Consider the following 22,855-nt stretch of genomic DNA (forward strand, 5'->3'; position numbering starts at 1 on the left):
CACTTCTCTTGAGTAAATACCTATGAGTGGAATTTCTGGGTGATGTGTTAAGTTTATGTTTATTTCTTTAAGAAACTACCCAACTGTTTTTCAAAGAGACTGTACCGTTTTATGTTCCCATCAACTATGTATGATGCTTCCAGTTCTCTGAGTCCTCATTGACAGTTGGTAATATCACTCTTCTCTATTTCAGCCATTCTGATAGATGTGTCGTGGCATCTTATTGTGGTTTTAGCCTTTCCCTACAGACTAATGATGTTAAGCATCTTTTCATGTGCTCATTTGCCATTTGCATAGCTTCTTTGATAAAATGTCTGTTCAAATCTTTTGCTTATTTTGTGTTGGGTTGTTTTTCTCCTTCGTGAGTAGTAAGGGTTTGGATAATTGCAATTATTTTCTGTAAGTTCAAAATTATTTCCAAATAAAAAGTTAAAAAAGCAATTCTAGCTCCCATCACACTGCAGCTCCCCCCCGCCCGCGCCCCCCCCCCCCCCCCCCCCAATTCAGAATGGCATACTTGGGAATTGTTTCATAGCATGGACATCCTCACTGAAAGAATCAAAAGGAAGAGCAAGATCAGACTTTAAATCTTTTGTTAAAAATAGTTATTGTCTGGTAACAATACTCCCTGGATTACTTTTTGTCTGTGAATAGGAAGTTGGTGGTTAAAATGTCCAGATGTTGGGTAAAGAAAGATATGAGAGTACTCATGATTATCTTCATTTCTTTGGTTACTGCAGAAGTTACTCAGCTTCCTCAGCATTGTCCCTTTGGGTCTGATCAAGAGTCACTTGCTTTGTATCCACCTAACAGTGCAGGGTCAGATTCTGAGAATGGAGGAATTGAGGGGAGCTATTCATTCACCACCCCTGCAGGAAGAACACAGGCACTAGTAAGCTCAGCAATAGACTTCCCCACTCTAATCCACTCCACAGTGGCCTCTCGCAAAGTCAGCCCCATTTGTGGGGTCACCACTCTTTCCCTTGCCCCCAGATCACTACTTCTCTCTAGTTCTCATATAATGAATCAACTGCATGCCTGCAGCTAATTGACTGAGTTCAAATTAATGGGCTAATCGGCCAATAGCAGATGAAATCAAGAAATATGAGGTGGAAAAGAAAGAAGTTCCCATCCATTTGCCATATCATGACTTTGGGTCAGTTGGCTTGTGCTTCATGGCTTCTTTCAATTCTTCAAATATTTAGTGAGCATCAACTATTCATTCATTCTTTCATGGACACCGAATACATACCAGATACTACGTGAGGCTAGTGGGGCTTAGTAGTGAACAGAAGTGGCAGAGTACTTTCCCCTAAGGGGCTTCCATTCGAGTGGGAGAAATAGATTGTAACAATTGGGCAAATGAATACGTAATACATGTCAGGTTATAATAGGAATTACAAAATGAAGTAAAACACAATAAAAAAGTAGAGACAGATAGGTGCATAAAAATTCTGGAAGGATGTACTCCAAATGATTAATAAATAGACCTGTAGCTTTTAAAATGTATGTCTTCTAAATGTTCTGTAACAAACATGTATTTTTTAAAAAATGAAAAGTTATTTTAAATATATAAAAAGCACTGGGTTTGAATGTCCCACATGATTAATTGTGTCACCTGTTGTATCATAATTTTATTACCAAAAATACTGAAAAAAGTTCAACTGGAAAATAATACATAGTCTTTATTATCTGGGGTGTGGTTTCAACATATTTTAGGAATCTTGATATCTGGAAATATAAATAAATTATAGAAAACTAGACATGTTTATAAAATGCCTTCCAGATGGGTAATTTGAAATGATGAATAATCTCTTCCAGTCTTGGTAAACAGCAAAATGTGCTAAATAGGTCAGAATAAAAAAATAGTGGTATCACGTGCAAGAAACAGAGAATGAAGCATTGGAGCCCAAAATGCTATTTCTAATGTTGCTTTGTTTTGTTATGTTCTTACTGGCAAATGAAGGGCAAATGTGTGTTTACGAGGTCACACAATAAAATATAAAGTGAAAATTTCAGTCATTTTGTTAGCTTGGCCCAAGGAGACTATCAGGCTTGGAAAAATCAGACAAAAATAAATCATGTTAAGTAAGGTCCAATCCAGCGGCTTGCCTGGGGCTCAGCTCCCTGCGGTGTTTGGACCCATGTTTGGTAGGTGGACGGGAGGTTGCGGTGCACACTTGCCCTTTCCCCTCCTCCCACCCCCTCCCCAGTGCTTCCACAAGTCTGACTCTGCCTTGTCACTGATTGACTTTGCCTTCCAAAATGAGATGACATGTTTATTGTCTAACATCATTACTGATTACGACAACAATCACTCACAACAACTGGTGTGGTCACACAACATCTCACCCCAGATGTCCACCTAAGTCCTCCACCTCTCATGTGATTAAAGTCGTTCAATCTCTGGTCTATAGTAATTTTATATTTTATATTTTGGAGACAGGGTTTTGCCCTTTCACCCAGGCTGGAGTGCAGTGGCACAATCATACTGCACTGGAACTCCTGGAACTCAAGCATCCTCCCACCTTAGGCTCACAAGTAGCTGGGATTACAGGTGCATGCCATCATACCCAGCTATTTTTTTTTTTTTTTTTTTGTAGAGACATGGTCTTGATATGTTGCCCAGTCTGGCTTTGAACTCCTGGCCTCAAGTGATCCGCCCACCTCAGCCTCCCAAAAAGTATCAGGATTACAGGTGTGAGCCATCATGCCTGGCCCTGGTCTACACTGATTTTAAAATCCACTTGGCCATTTCTGGTGTTAGAATAAACCAAATCCTATCCAAATATTAACTTAATTTTATGTTTTATAAGCTTGATCATATAATATTTATCCATTTAAGCACCAACAAAGAAACTCAAATTTGTATCTGTGTGGATTATTAACTGGCTCTGAGCTCTATGGCTTTCTGCAGTATTTCCAGCAGGTTTCAAAGTGATCAGTCCTAATAACTCTGAGGTTTGCATTTTGTTTATTTATTTTTTAAATTGCTTGTTGAGTCTAACAACAATGAATCCAACTTGCACTTTCTTATTTTGTGTTCCTAGGTAATTCATTATTGAGAAAGCAATTTATGCTAGTTAAGAGAAGGCCTATAATGAGGCAAGAATTCTGCTTACAAAGGTAAAGTAATTTAAGCAAAAGCTAAAATTTAAAAGTTCGATAGTAGTCAATAAAAATTAAAGAAGGTATACATAGGAATCTTTGAAATTAGGTCTAAAGCAATACATTGGCTCCCTTTTTCTTATAACAAAAACCAAGTTCACTGAAAGTAATTTATTTCTTTTTATGGAACTACATTGTGCATTATATGAGTTCAATCTTGCCATCAATAGATTTATTAGGCTTTGTTTAGAAAAGTTGCTTTTCTTTTTCTTGTTTGGACTTTTCAAAAGCAGAAGTTTCCCTGACATGCTCGGTGTGGTATTTGCTGATGCGTGCATGTGTGTGGTTTTAATTTTTAGGTTTGTTTCCCCTCAACCTTTTCTTTGAGTTAATGTGAATCACAGCTGTATTTTTCATTCCTGAGCACTGTGATTCATTGCCATTGACTTCCTCTGGAGCCCACTACACCACAGAGTCCTGTGGGAAACTGATTAGTCACTGCTGAGCAAGGTACCTTGCATGCCATGGTCAGCATCGGCTCAAACAACTGTCTTTGGGCAATGATGAAAGTTGTTGTAGCATCTTCCTTTGAGTAAGTAAGAAAGCTTCCCTTTAGGGGTTCATATAGTTTGTAGCAATCCATGGATTCATCTTGATAACATACGGGAAAATTTGATGTTGAAAAAGATAAACGTCTTCTTTGGTTAAGAAGATTTTGGGTCACACTTCTGCCTTCAAGAAACAGACATTGATCACAGCCCCTTGCCAGTGGCATATAAATAGTATTTGTGGATAGCTTGAACCTTGCTATATTGGTGCAGCTTTGAAAAACTTGGAACAGATTCATTTATCTCAAACACACTTTTATCTAACTTCCTTGAGTCTAATTTTAGAAAATTTCAAGACAAGGGATTTTTCTTTATAAGCTAGACTTACAAAGAATTCCTAAAGTCATGCCTTAACAGTAATCAATTATTCTCCATAAGTTTCCACTTGCAGTTAGCATTGCTGATTAACAGTTTGTGATCACCTATTCTAAGGGTGGAGAGGCGACCCTACCTCCATTTGATATCACCTAACCTGAAGGGGCTTTGGCGGCTATGTCTGTGATAATGAGAACTCTAATTTTCCTGTTCAGAGTAAAGGCTCTATAAGTTTAAGGAATTGGAGCAGTTTAAGAGCAGGGACAAATGGTTAACCAGTTAAATAAGCCAAACAAGGTGTTAGAAGATCAAATTCTGGTCTGAACCTTGGGTAGCCTTGGGAAACAATTTTTGCCTTGCTAGGCCTCAGGCTTTTTACGTCCAGGATTAGGTGCTGAGTGAAGCTCTCGTGAATGGGATCACTGCCCTTATAAAAGAGGCCTGAGTGAGCTTGTTTGCCCCGTCTGCCAAGTGAGGACACAGCTAGAAGGCTTCATCTTTGAAGGAAAGGGTGAGCCTTCCCCAGGGACTGAGTCAGCTAGCATCTTGAACTCAGGATTTCCGGGCTCCGGAACTGTGAGCAGTACATTTCTATTGTTTATAAATTACTCAGTTTAAGGTATTTTGTTAGAGCAGCTGGAATGGACCAACCCAGTCGGCATTTACTTCCAAGTAATAACACACGTGTTGCAACTTCTGGAATTTTCAGTTTTAGACTGTTGATTCCCCATTATGGAAGGCAAGGATTGAACTCAAGGACAGCATGTTACTGTACTGAATACCATTAGGCAATTGTAACATAAAAATAAGTACTAAACATATCTAACATAGAAAATGTACAGTAAAAATATGGTATAAAAGATTTTTTTTAAAATAGTACACCTGTATAGTGCAGCTCCATTATAATCTTATAGGACCACCATTGCATATACAGTCCATCATTAACTGAAATGTCATTGTGCAAGGCACGACTGTATTATATTGTACTTTTCAGATGAGCAAAAATATAAACAATTGTTAATGTTCATGGTTGGCAAGAGTGTGAAGTCATGGGCATCCTTGCATCACAAGTTCTTAAAAACTGCACATGCCTTGCCCTAGTAATTCACTTTATAGAACTTAATTTAAGAAAATAGCTGGGCATGCCCAGCACTTTGGGAAGCCAAGGCGGGCGGATCACAAGGTCAGGAGTTCGAGACCAGTCTGACCAACATGGTGAAACCCTGTCTTTACTAAAAATACAAAAATTAGTCAGGCATGGTGGCGCGTGCCTATAATACCAGCTACTTGGGAGGCTGAGGTGGGAGAATCGCTTGAACGCGGAAGGCAGAAGTTGCAGTAAGCCGAGATGGCTCCATAGCACTCCAGCCTGGGCAACAGAGCGAGACTCCGTATCAAAAAAAAAAAAAAAAAAGAAAGAAAGAAAAAGAAAAAAAAGAAAAAGAAAGTAACTGGGCATGGATTAAAAGATATTTGAAAAAAAGGCTGCAACATTGTTTAAAATATCAAAAACAGCAAAAATTAAAAGTAACCGAAACATTCATCAGTTGGTTAAATGTATTATTGTATGCATTTCACAGGTGTGAAAGGGATGAGGTGGATATATTTGTGTTAACATGAAAAGATGTCCATGTTATATTATCAAATGTAAAATGTACATCTCAGGACAGTATGTGCAATATGATCCCTTCATGTAAAAATGTGTGTGTGCATGTGCACATGGGCATACATATAGGGTCTGGAAGGACAGATCTTTAATGGTTGATGAAATTTATTTCTAGGTGGGAAAGGATTAGAAGATGTCTTAGCTCAGGCTGCCATAACAAAATACCATAGGCTGGGTGGCTTAAACAACAGAAATGTATGTCCTGTCGTTCTGAAGGCTGAGAAGTCCAAGGTCCAGGTGCCAGCATGGTCAGGCTCTGATGAGGGCCCACTTCCTGGCTTGCAGATAGTCACCTTCTCACACAGCAGAGAGAAGAAGAACCAGCAAGCTCTCTGGTGTCTCTTCTTTGAGGGCACTAATCCCATCACAAGCACCCCACCCTCATGACCTCATCTAAACCTAATTACCTCCCAAAGATTCCACCTCTAAATAACTTCACAGTGGAGATTAGGGCTTTAACACAGGTATTCACAAACATTCAGTTCATAACAAGAGGGGACTTTCCCTTTTATTCATACACTTTTGTTTTAATATTTACAAAATATTTAACAATTGAAATCATATATGTATGAGACAAGGTCTCACTGAGGCTAGAGTGCAGTGGCACAATCACGGCTCACTGTAACCTCGACCTCCCAAGTTCATGCCATCTTCCCACCTCACCCTCCTGGTAGCTGGAACCACAGGTGCATGCCACCATGCCTAGCTAATTCTTTTATTTTTGTAGAGATGGGGTCTCACTATGTTGCCTGGACTGGTCTGAAACCCCTGAGCTCAAATGATCCTCCTGCCTCAGCCTTCCAAAATGCTGGGATTACAGGCATGAGCCACCACACCCAGCTGAAAATACACTTTTATTTAAAAGGCAAAAGCATATAGCTATGAGTGATAAGTGATCAGAGATGACATCTAATCTAAACTTTCAATTTGTATAGGTCATCAAAGAGATTTAATAAATTTCTCAAAGTCACACAAATGCATATGCAAATAAAAACTCAAGATTTCTGGTCTGATGAGTATCAAATTACTGTAATCAATAAAGTATTAAAATAAAACAATGGCATTATATGGTTCTCATTAAATTTAAAAGGCTCAAACAGACAACTCAAAATGTGTCTCTAATATTCTAGGCGATTTGTTGCCATTTTCACATCAACATTGGCTTTTACTGCTAATCCTGTTGATTTTAACCTTGTTTTGTGACAAAGACTGGTAAGATCAAGTGGCCAACGTTATGATTATTTATTTGAAAGGTGAAACCAGAAAACAAAGCCTGATTCTAAATAAGGTCATTTTAAATGGCAAATGAACAGATGCCAGTTTTAAGGGACTCCATCGTAGCCTTTCTCAGTGACTGAGATTTTAACATTGTAACGTATCACCAAAAGGTAAAGTAATGCACTACAGACTCTTAAATTGTCACTTTTTCCCTTAAACCCCCTCAAAACACAGACAAAAAATAATAATTTAGGAAATACGAGAAGTGTGGGCAAGGGGTCTGGACATGTTACTTCTATCACAGATTTGGAGAGATGTTGGCCAATTGTCAACAGTCTGTTTCTGGGTCCTGTGGTCTAGAGTCCCCCAAGAGCAAGCCAGGGGTCTCCCTGAGCGAGCCCAGCCTCAGGTGCGTTTCCACCAGGTTCCAGGCCAGGCCGGTCTTCCTGGGCCAGTGTGGACCATGTACTTCCTGTGGTTAGCTGGGGTTCTCTAACTTTCCCATCTGAGTCCCCTGGGGAGCTGGTGAAAACTCCCTCAGGATTTCTGATGCGATAGGTCTGGGCTGGAGCCTGATAATTTGCATTTATAATTCCTTCTGCACCATATGCTGGTAGCCAGCTCTGGGATGGGTTGTGGAGCAAGCAGACCTAATTTACAGCATTTGCTGACTTCCATGTGGTGTAAATACTCCCACCAAGCTACCAAGGGTTTCACATATTTAGTAAATATGTGAAATTACTAAATATGCTGCATATTTAGTAACTGGCTCTTGCGAGCTGGTGTGAGCTGGTGTGAATTGGCTGCAGAACGTTGCTGCAGGTGAGACTGATACTGCTGATCTAAACGAGCTGTCTGGCTTTCTACCAAGAGTTTCATCCACTGGTGATCCTGCCCGCTTTAACTCTGTTTCTCCACCCCTGACTGTGTGTCTCAGCTCCATACTCACCTATCCAACTATCCTTTGGTCATTTCCACTTGGGAGACCTACAGGCTCCTCAAATTTAGCTGGTCCAAAGTTCAACTATTTTATTTTTCTCCCACCATAGCTTCTATCTTTCTAGACGTTCTTATTTTGGTGAATTATACCACTATCCACTCAAGTTTCCTAAGAGAAACTCAAATCCTGTATCCCATAAATAGATCGCCCATATGTGCCCCACCCTTTTCCATTCATCTCACATGTGTACAATCATTCCCCTACCTGCTTGGCCATCCACAATGTCACTCTCCTACTCAGAAGTATTCAGTGGGGCCCCATCATTCCCCATAGGATCAAACCTCAATTTGTCTCTATGGCCTAAGGATGATCTGATCTTCCCTGTCCAGCCCCACTTCCCCTTCCACAGGACACTTGAGCCTCCAGCAATAGTGGGCAGTATTGGATTTGTTGCTCTCCAAAGCACTTGCTCCTTTCTCACTTCTAGGGACCATTCCTCACGCTGCTCTCTCTCTCTCTCTGCCTGGAATTCCTTCCTCTGCCTACTCATCCTTTCAGGCTTAACTCAGAGGCTACTTTTTCTGCAACACTCTTCTGGCCTCCCTCAGAAGAACTTGCACTTTCCGTTTTCTGTTCCTATTGCACTGGTCACAGATCTGTTTTAGCAGTGATCTTGTTGGTAGTGTCTGGGTGCAAAGGGCTGCATTTTCACATGTCTGTTATCTCACATTGACTGCCTGGGACATTATAGATGTTCAGTCATGTTTGTTAAGTAGAAGAATGGCTGAGTGAATTGTGGGCCAAGTTTTACCCATCTTCAGTGCTTAGGCTGCAGAAGGTAGAACTGAAAAGGTGAAACCAGAGTTAAACGTGGCTCATTCTCCTCCCACTTTTTGGAAGATATTTTTGTCTCCAGAATCTTCAGACCCATGAAGTCCATTCTGATCTGTGTTCCAGCCTTTAAGATGGACCCAAATGTATTTGTTTCTAGGTGGCTCACAGGTCTGAGCTTCCTGGGAGACCTGCAGACTAGAAATGGTGCAGGACTGGTCTGGGACAGGTTGGCTAGCTCTTCAAGACCGAGACAGCGGGGTGAGAACTGCCTACATCTGAACAATGAGAGTGGCAGCACTCTTTCTTTTGATTGGGCTTCCTGTGTTTTCTCAGAGCTCATAAATGAAGTTAGTATAGATGAATCCAAAGAACGGCAAGAATTTTCAGAGGGTGGATTGATAGAACAGATGGAAGAGCCCATTATCTGTATGAAGAGACTCAGGAAGTAAGGAGCTCCAAAAGCCACGAATAGATTCTAAACATATCCTGATTTCATCTTAAATGCTCTCTTGCTCATCTTTCCCTGATCCCCTCCAAATGTCTTCATTCCATCCGGTATTAGAATTACTTACAGCACTGGTAAGACCTCTGCTAATGACACCTATTCTTCTAGGCAGGATAGGTTCTTACTGATTTACACTAATGAGAGCAAAATACACACACACACACCCACACACAATTACAAATACAGATGTTAAAGCACCAAATACATCTATTTGGATGAACATAGTAAAGTTTTAATTATTTATGGTCACTTTTTGTTGCTCATGCTAATATATGCATTATTATGGTTAATATTTTTAACAATAATTTAACTTGCAAAGTGCTTCAGATGCATTTATTTAGTATGCTATAATTTCTGAACAATGTACTCTGCAAAAAGAGGTGACTATTTGCATGAATACATTTTTTTTGGCCTAGCAACTTAGTAAACGAGGATTTTAAAAATATATATTTCTAATAATAAATAATAATCACTAGAATAGCTAGCATTTATTAATCATTTGTCATATTACACACATTGTGCTAAGAAGTGCTTTTTCATGGACTGTTTTTATTCAGTGCCCATTTTACAGATGAGGAAACTAAAGCACAGAGTAACTAAGTAACTGCTCAAAGTCACGCCTTTAGTGATTCCCTGGGATGGCCCTTCCCTGGTTTAATAGTCATAGAGCCATAGCAAGGAGACATTGCTGCTTGCTGAAGTTTATCACCTTAATGTCAAAGCTAACTGGCAGTGAACGTGCTGAAGAAGCAGAAGGTAGTGAAAGTGTTCATGCCCTGGAATCTGAGGACTGAATGAAGTTCTCATCTTACTCTTTCATGGTTGTTTGGCATTCTCTGAGCAAGTGAGTGAATGGTGGTAACATCTGCTCTGCCTGCTTCTTTTTTTTTTTCTTTTTTTTTGTCAAATGATCCTTTATTGAAATATTTTCCTTTGTGCTTAACTAACTGGGCATTCTACAGCACCACTGTTGATATCATCTATGATGTCATGAGGGTGGCGGCCATCAACATTACAGCCCACAGACTGGGCAGTCCGCAGGATCTCTTTAGTGGTTCCAGAGAGTTCTCTGGCTAAGGATTGGTGCCGCATCTGTCGAGCAATGTTGACGATCTCATCAAAAGTGATATTCCCACTGTGTTTAATGTTTTTCTGTTTCTTTCTGTCTCTTGGTGGTTCCTTGAGGGCTTTGATGATCATGGCAGAGGCAGAAGGCACCACCTCAATCTGGGCCTGTCTGTTCTGAATGGTTAGTTTCACTGTAATCCTCAGGCCCTTCCAGTCACCCATTGCCTTGGCAATGTCATCACCAACCTTTTTTGGAGACAGACCCAGGGGGCCGATCTTGGGGGCCAGGGCAGAAGTGGCACCGACTTCACCTCCGGTGCACCTCAGGTATACGACTTTGATCTCGTTGGGGTCGAACTTCGGCAGCATGGTGGAGGCGGCTGGTGTCAGATGAACCCAGATTCAGGATGACCGAAGAAAGTTGCACCTTGGCCTCCTCCGAGCCGAAAGCTGAGAGAGCTGCTCTGCCTGCTTCTATGGCCCCCCAGGGACTGGTATGAGTTAATTGTATAAAAGTTATTTGCATGCTGGACCTGAGTGAGATTCTATTTCAAGAGCTTCACCTAGGCTCCCTCCCAATGGCCTTTCCCTTTCCTTCCTGTAAGAACAAGCCTACGGCAGAGAAGGAAGCTTCCCACACAGTTTGCTACCACGCCTTATCAGCGGGAGGCACCTGTGCCCTTGAGTGAACATGAGATAATTTTAGATGGAACATCTTTTTTGGGCTTAGGGGTTTATTTTAAGATTATTCAAAATACATGTACCTAGTACATCAAATTGTGATTTCATCATCCTTATTATTATTTAAGGTGTTAGGTATATTTGTTTTTAAATAATAGTACAGTATTCTGTGGATAAGGCAAAAATTAACGCAGGCAGATGTAGATTTATGGTGTATCTAGTGACACTCGTGTCCTTCAAGGCCCTTCTTCTGCCCAGATCCCTCCCAGTCCTGTGGGCAGTTTGCATTAGTAATTTCGTATCCTTTCTCCTAAAGAGGGCTTCCAGAATAGAATGAATCTAAGGCCCCCTGAGACCTGGATCCTCCCTGTGTGACATGGACTGTGTAACCATTGCAGGAACTTCTTAGAATCTCTAAAAGAGAGATTTTCCTGAGTTCTGGCTGGCAGGGACGCAACAGGAGCCAAGGAGAAGGAAAATGGTCTAGAAGAGTTTTTGAAAAATGAACTGAAGACATTAGTTACAGAAACTCGGTTAGGTCCTGCCGATGATCATTTCCAGGTGGAGAGGAGCATTCGAAGGCCACCCTCTTATATCACTGTTGGGATGCTGATCCACCCAGATCTCCTCCTCCAGCCATGGTGGGAGTTGAATATGACGGCTCTCAGTGGCCCTCTTCTCCAAGTCCTGCTCGAGGCCACGAGAACCTCCTCGCCCAGGACACACTCAGACACACTGACTGGCACCAAAGCATAACAGTCAGCATGGCTCGCCTCGCCGCCAGTGGGATAACTGTGGGGTGTGAGTCATGCTCTCGAGATCCCTGGGGATGAGACCAGGCTAGACTTTCCCTGCAACCACTGGCTTGATCTGCTCTTTCTCCTTTCCTACCTGCCTTCCTCACTTCCATACAAGACCCTCCCAATGTGCCTTGTGCATCTGAATCTCTACTTCAGGCTCTGCCTCTAGGAAATCTGATCTAGGACTAAACCTTTCTTGGCAGCCCTGCTACCTGGTTGATGTCCTAGGGTCACCCAGCTGTCTGAGGCCCTCTGCCTCCAGAGCAGTCCATGCCATGTGTGGGCAGCTCTGATCATTAGATAGGTCTTTCTTAGCTTGAGCCAGGCAGATGGAGCCTCGCTTTCAGAAGACAGCTGTCCTGCCCTACTCCTCTCCCCTTCCCAGTCCTCTGTTAACCTAAACTTTTCTAGGCCCTTCAGCTAGGCCTTTTGTGGCCAGGTTCCTGTTCTCTCACTTCCTGGGTTCTTTCCTTACCTCAATCCAGTGTTGCAAAATCCCACCATGGGTGCTCACTTAAGCTGAGCCCTTCATTCTCACTGAAGGTTGAGGACACGCAGAGTAGGACTTCCACCAATACGGATACTGCCTTGGATAAGCCCAAACGCTCATCAGGGATTCGGGCAACTCTGTCACTGAGCTTCAAACCAAAGACGCTATCATGTGTGTTTCTAGTAGGCTGCACCTTGCCTCAGTGCACCCTCAAGCGATGTTTTCCGTAACCCCACTCACAGGATTTTGCATTTATTTCTGCTACTCTCATTTGTGAGCCTGTTGTCTCAGCCAGTTGAGTTGTATTTTGTATCCTAATTATTTCATCTGGTCCTATCTTTCCAAAGCATGTTACAACAATCATTGTAGGTATAGCCCTGAAGATTTCTAGCTGGAACTCAGATTAGCATTTTGTAATAATTTTATTTCATTGTTCAATTCTTATGAATTTAGTTTATAGCATAAAAGTATGATTTATAATCAGTCTTTGTTGCTCATGCTAATATATGCATTATTATGGTTAATATTTTTAACAATAATTTAACTTGCAAAGTGCTTTGCATGCATTTATTTAGTATGCTATAATTTCTAAACAATGTACTCTGTAAAAGGAGGTGAGTGACTATTTGCATGAATACATTTTATCTTGACCTTAGTAAACCAGGATTTTAAAAAAATTCTAATAATAAATAATTATGAGAATAGCTAGCATTTATTAATCATTTATTATATTACACACATTGTGCTAAGAAGTGCTTTTTCATGAACTATTTCATTCAATACCCATTTTACAGATGAGGAAACTAAGGCACGGGTAACTAAGTAACTGCTCAAAGTCACACCCTTAGTGATTCCCTGGGGTGGCCCTTCCCTGTTTTCATAGTCATGGAGCCATAGCAAGGATGTAATTAGCACATCATATCCATTAGCTTCTTCTGCTATAGATTTAAGTTGAAAAGAGAGTAAATTTAAGGAAAATTCACGATCCTGTGTGATACTTGGCAGCAAACATTGTGAAGGCAGTACATGAATGACTGGTGTTTAGGAAACACTGATTTATAAGATTTGTCATTCTCTCTGCTTTAAGTCATCTATTAGCTTAACCTCTGTTCAATCCTTATCCTGGTTTAACTTCTTAGCAAACATCCTGCTCAGGACAGGCACGGAGGGAATCTTGGGGCCTACTCCTGTTTGGTGGTAATCCATCAACTGTGGCTCCTGTGTGCAGGCATTTAACTATTTTCTTGTCATCCTCTTAGGCACAAATTTTTTTTCTTGCTAAAAAGGTGTCATTATTTGTCAACTCCCTATTTGAAATTCAGATCCATGCAACAGTTTTTTTCTAATTTTATTTTTGTTATTGGTGGTGGTGGTGGTGGTGGTTTTTCTATTTGTTTGGTTTTGGGTTTTTTGTTTTTTTTTTTTTGAGACAGAGTTTTGCTCTTGTTGCCCAGGCTGGAGTACACTGGTGCAATCTAAGCTTACTGCAACCTCCGCCTCCTGGGTTCAAGCGATTCTCCTGCCTCAGACTCCCGAGTAGCTGGGATTACAGGCATGTGCTACCATACCTAGCTAATTTTTGTATTTTTAGTAGAGATGGGGTCTCGCCATGTTGGCCAGACTGGTCTCCAACTCCTGACCTCAGGTGATCTGCCCGCCTCGGCCTCCCAAAGTGCTGGGATTACAGGCGTGAGCCACCACACCCTGCCTTTTTCTAATTTTCTAGTCTAATAGCCCTGCCAAGTACATAAGGAATATGGCTAAACTGACATAGCTTGTCTTGGGGAACCCAAACTGGACCCTGGGCATGACAACGTTTTGGCTAAGATACACCATCTTGCAAAGAATTCCAAGAGCAATCATCGCTCAAATGGCCCTGGAGCCCACAGCTTCATAGCTGGAGAAGTCTACTGCCTTCTCTGTTTTGTGAAGCCAAGGACCAACATTATCTACCAGCTTTGTCCAGCCCTCTTCAGTTCTCCTGAGTGCTTGAAGGTGATCACAAATAATCTCACATGCATTTAACTTATAACCATAGTGTGGCACAGGAGTCCTCCAGATTGGAAAAGAAAATGCCTATAGAAGATCCAGGTGCGCCCTTATGACCGCCGAATTGACTTCAGGATCCAGTCCCGCTTTTTAATGCTGGTCTCCTCTTCCTGTCTTACAGCCTTTAGGTGTTCAGCTGATGTAAATTAATCGCTCCCATAGTCAAGGACTTTAGTAGGTTTGCTTTTCTTTTTTTTTTTTTTTGCTGCTAGTCAACCACATTGTGTTCCAAAAGTACCTTTAAAAGGGTATTTTATGGTTTTATTTAGCTTTGTTTTATTTGTAAAATACCCTTCTCCTGGGCTGTAGGCTTCTAGGCATTATTCACACAGATCCAGCACACTGTTTGGGGTACACTTAAGCCTCTAGAGCCCTTACCCGTATTTGTGTGCTGCCCAGCTGTGAGTTCATTGCAAAGGTGCAGACACACCTGCTTGTGATACCTCTCCCTCTTAGCTACTGACTTATTTGTGGCGTCAGAACCCCATTTTCAAGAACTTCCCATTCTGTTTGATGGGAACGAGAGCACTTTTTATAGACTCCAACTCTCCTTTAAACTTTGTGAAATCTCTGTTTGTAAACCACAAAATTTATCAGCACGACTCAGTTTCCCATTCCTAGCTTTTGTGAACATAACGATGACATAAGAATTTCCTCTTACAATGCCTCTCACTCCCACTTCCCCAATCAGTTCCTCCCAGTGAATCAGAAGTAAGTTGAGAATAGCAGCTCCACCCACAGCTTTCTGATCCTTCTGAGGGCTGAATCTGCCCACAAGTTAGGTCAAGTGTGTGTCAGAAATGGTTTTTATCACAGAGACACTATGAGAATGTGCGCGGACAGCTGAGTCTGCCACCTGTCTTTCTGCCTGATTTCTGCAGCAGGAATGAATCACTCACTTCCTGCGTTGATGGGGGCTGTGGCATCCTGTCATCACAGTAGCACTTTTATTCTATTCCTCCATTCATCTTCATTATCTTCTAATATGAAAACCATTATGTAGGTGCATAGATTTATTTGCCCTTGACTTAACAGAGACAGCTTAGTACTCTCCAAAAGAAAAGAAAAAATATGTTTCTTATGAATGGAACATGATAAAATATGCCATCTCTTGGTTGCATTCTAACCGAGTGTCCCATTCCCTGTGATCTTGCTGACTCCTAGGAAGTTCTGCAGAGCTGATCATTTCCTCCACCATCCTAGGTCCGTTTTTGCTTGTTCTGCTCTGTATGATCATTGGGATGGTCCAACCGGCTACATCGTCTCAGGCTCTCTTTGCTAACTGGCTTCCTGCTAGGCTTGGTTTGGCTCATGTGAAGCCCTGGTTGATAGGGTGGGTGGAAGGAAAGGAAAAGCCAGGGCATTTCACCACCTTTAATATACTAATGATTCAAATTTGTGCCTCAGCAAACATGCAGGTTACCTGGGATCCTCAGCAGAGAATAATAGCTACCTCTGGAAATAGTAGGCTCATGAATGCTAAGAGGCTACTGAAATTGCCACCTATATGATGGGACGCTTTGGGTGAGAGGTTCATGGAGGTTCTGATTGATTGGGTTCTTGAAGAGTACATGAGCATTTTCCTGGCAGATCTATTCATGACAGACATCCCAGGAAGACAGAAGAGAAGATGAGCAGTTATGGAAACCCAAAGTTGTATGGTGTGCTTGCAAATTGGATTAACTTATTAATTTGTAGGACTTTGGGGGCATGATAGGAGATGAAGCCAAAAAAAGAAAAAAAACTGGATTGAATCCAGTATATGAAGGACCCTCTGTAATAACTATGCTTTCTCCCAGGGGTGAGTTCACAGGAGCAACAGAGAGCTCTAGAGTGAGGAGGGTGGGAAGAACAATTTTGTATATCATCTATGTTGTATACTGGGCTTCTATAGGCTGTTGTGTTTGATGAAAGTGTGCCGGCTTAAAAAGTTCAAAAATCCACTGTTGTGACTATAGGAAATGTATTGGTCAGGGTTTTTAGATGCATACAAGAGAATCGCCTCTAGCTGGTTTAGGCAGGGAGGGGTACTGAGGAACAGAGTTCCCAAAGTCAAGGGATGGATCAAGCAGTGGGGTTTAGGCTGGGCTTCCCAAGTGACTCCCAGAATGGCCCACCAGAATCAGCCCACCAAGGGGTTGGCCACTGCGGAAGGGGTCAGGAAGCTGCTGAACTGGGAGACCCCCTCGGGGCTGCTGCTCAGAGCAACTCCAGCTCTGCCATGGCCCCTGACCACAAAATGATGCCCCTGACTCTGTCTCATTCCCTGCATCACTCAGTTCCCAACAAAGCCTTGTGGGAGCCCATCTGCGTGGTAGAATCTAAATCACGTAGCCATATCCCAGCAGCAAGGAGGCCAGAAAATGAGGTTTCTGTTGTCTTATTTTTGCATCGTATGTTGGAAAGACAGAAATTATCCTGAACGACACTATCAAAATACGGATTGTGATCAAAAGATTTGGGGGATACCCAAATGATAGCAGTCCACCTCAGGAAGACATATTTTCCAAAGGAAGGGAGAGTAGGATGAAATTTGCATTTTAAAATATCATTTTTATGAAACCATTTGTTTTTTAGCCAAGGCCAATCCTGATGACTGTGTGAGGTCATGAGATTGCTGGTTTCTCTAACTAGCTTCACATTTTTTTTTTACCAAGTTCTCTAAATCCAAGCTAGCTTTTCATTAACTTTTATGCCAGGCCTCAAATCTTCTTTTACTTACATGGCATGACCTTGGAATCCTTTCTTGGCGTCTCTTTCATGCTTCATTCTTGTGCAGTTTGGTGAAGACCCCCTGTACTCTCAGGTGTACCGTCCTACTGCCACATGAGGGATACCTTAATAATATGACCGTCAGCCACAAGCCTCAGCCCTTTCCAATGGCATGTCCCACAGTGCATAACATACCAGCAAATGTTTATCACAACCTACTCAAGGCCAGTCATTCAGTTTCCAGGACTCTCAATGAGGTTGGGCCGGAATTTCCTGTTGCTATGGAATAAAGCATGAACAACTGCCACATGATGTGTTGCTAAAATGAATGCAGTATCATTAGCATGGTGGACACTGTGATGCACCACCAGATCCCCCTTAAGGAGGGACTTGTTGCCCGGCTGCTGGGAATGCTGACCATGGGGAGTCTATAGCTGCCACCAGCCCCTGCAGGGGTACCTTGGCTGAAGGGGGCTGCCTAGGCAAGGGTCATGCCATGCCCAGGGATACCCACATCCAGCGACTGATGCTGGTGGGGGTACAATGGCATAGCCATCTCACCCCACCTCGGGCCACCCCTATAAGGTTGACTCATCCTGAATCCTGAACCTCATCTCCACGTCCCTGTGTCCACTCCTGCTTCCTTCCCATTCCACAGGCACTGATCCCATGGGCGCTCCTTAATAAGCCTCCTGTACCCTAAATTCTGTCTCCAAGTCTGCTTCTGGGAGACCCCAACCCATGACCATCAGCCTCTTCTAGAAGTACACAGATGCCCCAGCATGCCACACTCTGGGTAGATACTCCACCCTCCCAGGGCACCCAATTCACCTTAGAAATGTGAAGCTGCCAACTGCTCTCAGCAAGGAGATGTCTGGTACTTGGTGCTTGGAAGTAGTTTCGTTCATCTAAAAACTTAACATAAATTTTTACATTAACATTTTTTAACCTGAAAAAATTGAATTCTAGTTAGTGATATGTATGTTAGAAGTATTTAGTGGGAAGTACAGACATCCAAGTTTTTCTTTTAAATGCACCAAAAATAAGATGGATTGAGGGATGCGTAGAGGGAGGTAGAGATGGAAAAATATGGATAAAACAAATATTGTAAAATGTCAGCGGTAAAATCTTGGTGGTGTGTATGTGAGTGTTCACTGAAAAATTATTTCAATTTCACTCTGTTTGAAACTTTTTATTTTAAAGTATTGGGAAAATAAATAGGTATGACTGAATAGGAAGAGTAGACCGAGATTGTTTATGAACTTATTTCAAAGATAAAGTTAAGCCCATCAAGTACTTGAGATTATATCAGTGTAATTTCCCCGATACATTTGAACCCATCATTTATTTAGCAAACATTTATTGAGCAGGTACAATGAGCTTGGATATACAGTAAGTGTTCCAGGGAGGACAAAGAAATATAAGAGCTATATTCTGCAAGTTTATTATAGTAGATACAATAAATATATATGGAAAGTTAAATAGTAATAGTTCATATCACCCTAGACATAGACTTTTAAAATACATGGATTCTCCTTCCTATAGGAGATAGCTACAAAGCAAAATACAAACAAAAACAAATGCATGTATTGGTTCTACCGTACAGATAATGTTTCTAGCAATGAATAATAATAATTATAATAATAATGATAGCAGATCTTACACAGTGTTCGCCATGTACCTGGCAATGTTCCAAGGGCTTCACCTATTTCAATGCATTTCATCCGTACACTGTGTGGTGGTGAGAATGTATCTGCAGATTTGCAACTAAAGGGGACGTGACTGGCCGAGGGCACCACCTGCTGTGCTCTCTAATCCATCACTGAATTTCTAAGCCAGTGGCTGAGCCCAGTGGGGATACTAAGGCAAGCACATTCCCAAGGACACAGGCAGCCTCTGATAGTCATCGCTGGCTCTGTGACTCCCAGATGGCCTTGCCAACCTTTCTCAGCCAGCATGGTAATCTAGGATGCTGTCCCCAACCTTCCTTCCTCCCCACTCTCCTTTACAGAGACAAGACCTGTGTGGCAGCCTGATGGCTCTCCCCACCTCCCTAGACTGCCTCCCTCTTGCTCCCCGTTGTCCCTCCCAGGGCTCATTTTTGGAAATAGTAAAAAAGACTCACCCTCAAGCACGCCTTTCAAAGGCAAACCAACCACTCTGTAGCCCACACCCCAGCCACCTCTTTCATGGGCTCCCACCCTCCGGGCCATGACCCACCAGCCCTGATCACCCCGGGGCCAGGTACCAGACAACCAGGGACAGCCCCTTCCTTAGTCCCTCAGTGCCCCAGACTGGGTAACTTAGAAACAATAGGCATTTATTCTTAACAGTTCTGGAGTCTAGGAAGTCCAAGAAGAAGACACCAGCAAGTTCAGTGTCTGGTGAGGGCTGCTCTCTGATTCCAGGTGTTGCTGCATCTTCTGGAGGGGACGAATGCTCTGTCCTCATGCAGCAGAAGGGACAGAAAGGGCCAACTCACCTCCTCAAGCCCTTTGGTAAGACCCTAATCTATTCATAAGGGCAGGTCCCTCATGGCCTTCTCCCCTCCTAAGGGTCCCACCTCTTAACACTGTTGCACTGAGGATTAAGTTTTAACATGAATTTTGAAGGAGGCACAAACATTCAAACCACAGCAGCCCCTATGCTCCAGAGCCTAATGAAATTATTCAAACCACCCACTCCTAAGCCGGATTACCCTGCCCTACATGTTCCTCCCCACGGAAACCACAGTGAAAGCTCCCGCCCACAGTTTACCCCTCACCTTCTGCCTCTAACAGACCCTGGTGCTTCCCTGTGCGGCCCCTGACAACGTGGCAAGCCCTCCTCTTGGGATCTGTGAGTAACAAACCGTCTTTTCAATGCTAATCATCTCCTGATATGCTGGCCTTGCCAAAACAAAATTACAATAAAACCTATATCTATATATATAGAGAGAGGTTTAATTTATATATATATATATTTTTTTTAACTTTAAGTTCCAGGATGCACGTGCAGAACATGCAGGTTTGTTACATAGGTATACGTGTGCCATGGTGGTTTGCTGAACGTATTGACTCATCCTTTATGTTTCCTCCCCTCACTCCCCCACTCCCCAACAGGACCCGGTATGTGTTGTTCCCCTTCCCGTGTTCACATAAAACCTATATTTTTTAAAAGCCAGTTAAGTACAAATGTCCCTTGTGTTCAGCTTTTCTGAGTTACTGTTTACAACGTGTTGAGCTCTTAAAATAGCAAGAATGCCAAGAATATTTTGCTCTCAATTACTTGGTTTTATGGTCTTACATGCACAAGGAAGAGAACAGAAGGTATCTCTATATGGGTAGTGAATGTAGCAGTGCGCTTGGGGCCCCACCAGATCTTCAAGCCTGGGCTGGTGCCCCACCGTGTTGGGAGTGGTGGCTGCTAACTGGCCTCCCTCCCCAGGAGATTCTCCCCTATGAGATGCAAGGCAGCCCACAGCCCGTGGCTGACTAGCACAGGGGTGCAAAAGTGCAGTCCCCTCGCCCCAGTGCAGGACCAAATCTGTGTTCAAACCCCAGAGCTCCCTGCAGGCTTAGGCTGAGGTTGGCATCCTGCTGAGGTCCCATTCCCCTGCCCCCTCCTGCTTGTCCCCGTCCCCTTCTCCTGAGAGCTTTCCTCCACCACATCACCTGCACAAGGATCCCCTGTGAGTGAGACCCCCGGTGGCCTGGTAACCTACAACTAAGCATCACATGAAATGTGGAGGGATCTTGTGCTGGGTGCAAGGTTTTCCCCTAGTGTGTGTAATGGTTATGGATCGTTTAGTGACTCCTGCTAATCTCCTTAGTACAGACTGTCAGAGCCTAGTTAATGGATCAGCCCATAGGCAGCTCCCTAAATATTCCACCTATAAAGAACATGAAATAAACCACTGGCATGAGCAGCAGATTACCTACGAGCAAATTCACATCCCCTCATTCAGCTTTTTGCTTAAGTGGGAAGATGCAACTGGGACCCATTTTTGCCAAAGTGGAGGCTGCCTATGGGTGAAAATAGCAGGGAGAAGGGATAGCCCATGTTTATGGGGCACTTGCTTGGTGCCAGGTACCCTGCTAAGCACAGGAAGGACAAATGGCCTAACCCAAATCGCACAGCTAGTAAGCAGCAGCATTCAGCCCCACAGCTGCAACCTCCCACCCAGTGCGATGCTCTGGTTCCCTGACAGGCTCCTCCTCCTGCCCTCCCGCCCCCTTAAAAGTGGAGGAGCAAATCAAGAATACTGGTGTGAAGGGAGGCACCTCATGGCTGGCCCTGTTGGCTGTATTTAGTCTTCAGATTTCATAAATATGCAAACTAGGAAAATAGAATGATCTTTGGTCTTTTTAGTTTTTTCTTTTGTTTTTGTATTATTCTTATCTTTTGTGGTAACACGTAGACCTGACATCCCAATCTTCTGTCTTTTAAGTTGTATAATAAATAATGTTCACCATTCTCTTTAAAACTTGACTCTAGGCCAGGCACAGTGGCTCACACCTGCAATCCCAGCACTTTGAGAGAATGAGGCAGGAGGATCCAGGAGGTCAAGGATGCAATAAGCCAAGAGCAAGCCACTGCGCTCCGGCCAGGGCAACAGACAGGACCCTGTGAAGAAAAGAAAGAGAGAGAGAAAGAGAAAGAAAGGAAGTAAAGAGAAAGAAAGAGAAAGAAAGGAGAGAGAAAAGAGAGAGAGAAAGAGAAAGACAGAAAGAAAAAGAGAGAGAAAAAGAGAAAGAAAGAGAGAGAGAAAAAGAAAGAAAGGAAAGAAAGAAAGAAAAAGGGAGAGAGGGAGGAAGGAAGAAAGGAAGGGAGGGAGGGAGGGAGGAAGGAAGGAAGGAAGGAAGGGAGGGAGGGATTTCCTAGACTAACTCCCACATTGCATCTGTCATTTTCTTCATGTCTGCACTAGTAATTGTGTAAATTATAGCACATTACTTTGTTTTGTTTATATACATATAAGTGTGTGTGTGTGTGTGTGTGGTGGTGAATGTGTGTATCTATAAGCATGTGTGTGGAATGTATGTAAATCTTCTTTATTGTTTGAAGTGCTCATGTGTAAATGTTTTTGCCTTCAACTTCATTAAAATTTTTGAGGGCAGAATATTTTAAAGTCTTCAATAACAATCATTATATTACTTTAAACGAGATCAGATAAAAAAGAACATAAATAAATGTCTACTGAGTTATAAAAGGAATAAACCAAATTTCACATCATTTACATGAGGCAATTAAAAGATCAGCATTTAGAAAGCTATACTCTGAGGTAAATAAATCAGTACCTGAAGGCAAATGGTAAGGAAATATTTAGTTAACAGAAAGAAGTCAGTTTATCTCAAAAGCCATCTTCCCTGAAATTCAGGCCTACGTTGCTTCGCTTAAGTAACAGCAAATACGAATGGGAAGTTGAGTGGATGCTCAGAATTACTTAAATTTTTTCACGCTTTTTTTCAAGCACTCCATTTAGTGAACCAGGATGAGTAGAAAAATCTCTCCTCTCCATGAACCTGTTTAATTGCAGAAAAGCTACAGAAGGAAACATTCCTGGCCAGAAGGAGAGAGTGCATCTTGCTCCTCTAAGGATGACAGTCGATGAGGGAATCCAGGGTCCTTGCCTGTCACACATTCCTCTGAGCTCTGGGCACTGTGCTAGGACCGGGACTGGCTGCCTTTGTTCCTTTGGGGCATGGCCAGGCCACCTGGTATCCCGGGCTACCAGATAAGTCGCCCTGTTCTGCATCCCAGAGGGAGAGCTGAGCTCTGCACCAAGCACTTAGGGACAGAGCAGTGGTCTGAGCTCAGCCACTTTTGTTCCCACAACTGGCATCATCTGGTGACATCAGATGCTGCACAATCCATGTCGA

General features: G+C 42.6%; 2 protein-coding genes across 6 annotated transcripts in view; one reads left to right on the forward strand and one right to left on the reverse strand.

Moving 5' to 3' along the window:
* Window positions 1-22,855, forward strand: part of RIN2 (Ras and Rab interactor 2) — a 246,307-nt gene that overhangs the window by 54,470 nt on the left and 168,982 nt on the right. For 2 of the 5 annotated variants that reach the window (XM_055372352.2, XM_055372353.2), the window contains exon 3: window positions 19,775-19,832. The exons of the other annotated variants lie outside the window; for them this stretch is intronic. The gene's annotated coding sequence lies outside the window, so the exon portion shown is untranslated. The remainder of the gene's footprint in view (window positions 1-19,774; window positions 19,833-22,855) is intronic. 5 annotated transcript variants of the gene reach the window in all.
* Window positions 9,827-16,005, reverse strand: LOC109024418 (large ribosomal subunit protein uL11-like). The gene has a single exon (XM_063702158.1). It carries the CDS (start codon window positions 10,629-10,631, stop codon window positions 10,134-10,136), a length of 498 nt encoding a protein of 165 aa, XP_063558228.1. The 5' UTR covers window positions 10,632-16,005; the 3' UTR covers window positions 9,827-10,133.

Source organism: Gorilla gorilla, chromosome 21 (genome assembly GCF_029281585.2).
Source record: "Gorilla gorilla gorilla isolate KB3781 chromosome 21, NHGRI_mGorGor1-v2.1_pri, whole genome shotgun sequence".
Lineage (NCBI taxonomy): Eukaryota > Metazoa > Chordata > Mammalia > Primates > Hominidae > Gorilla > Gorilla gorilla.

What these genes read in the sequence shown, in the direction of transcription:
- LOC109024418 (XM_063702158.1), bottom strand. Translation starts at nt 10,631, where the DNA reads ATGCTGCCGAAGTTCGACCCCAACGAGATCAAAGTCGTATACCTGAGG.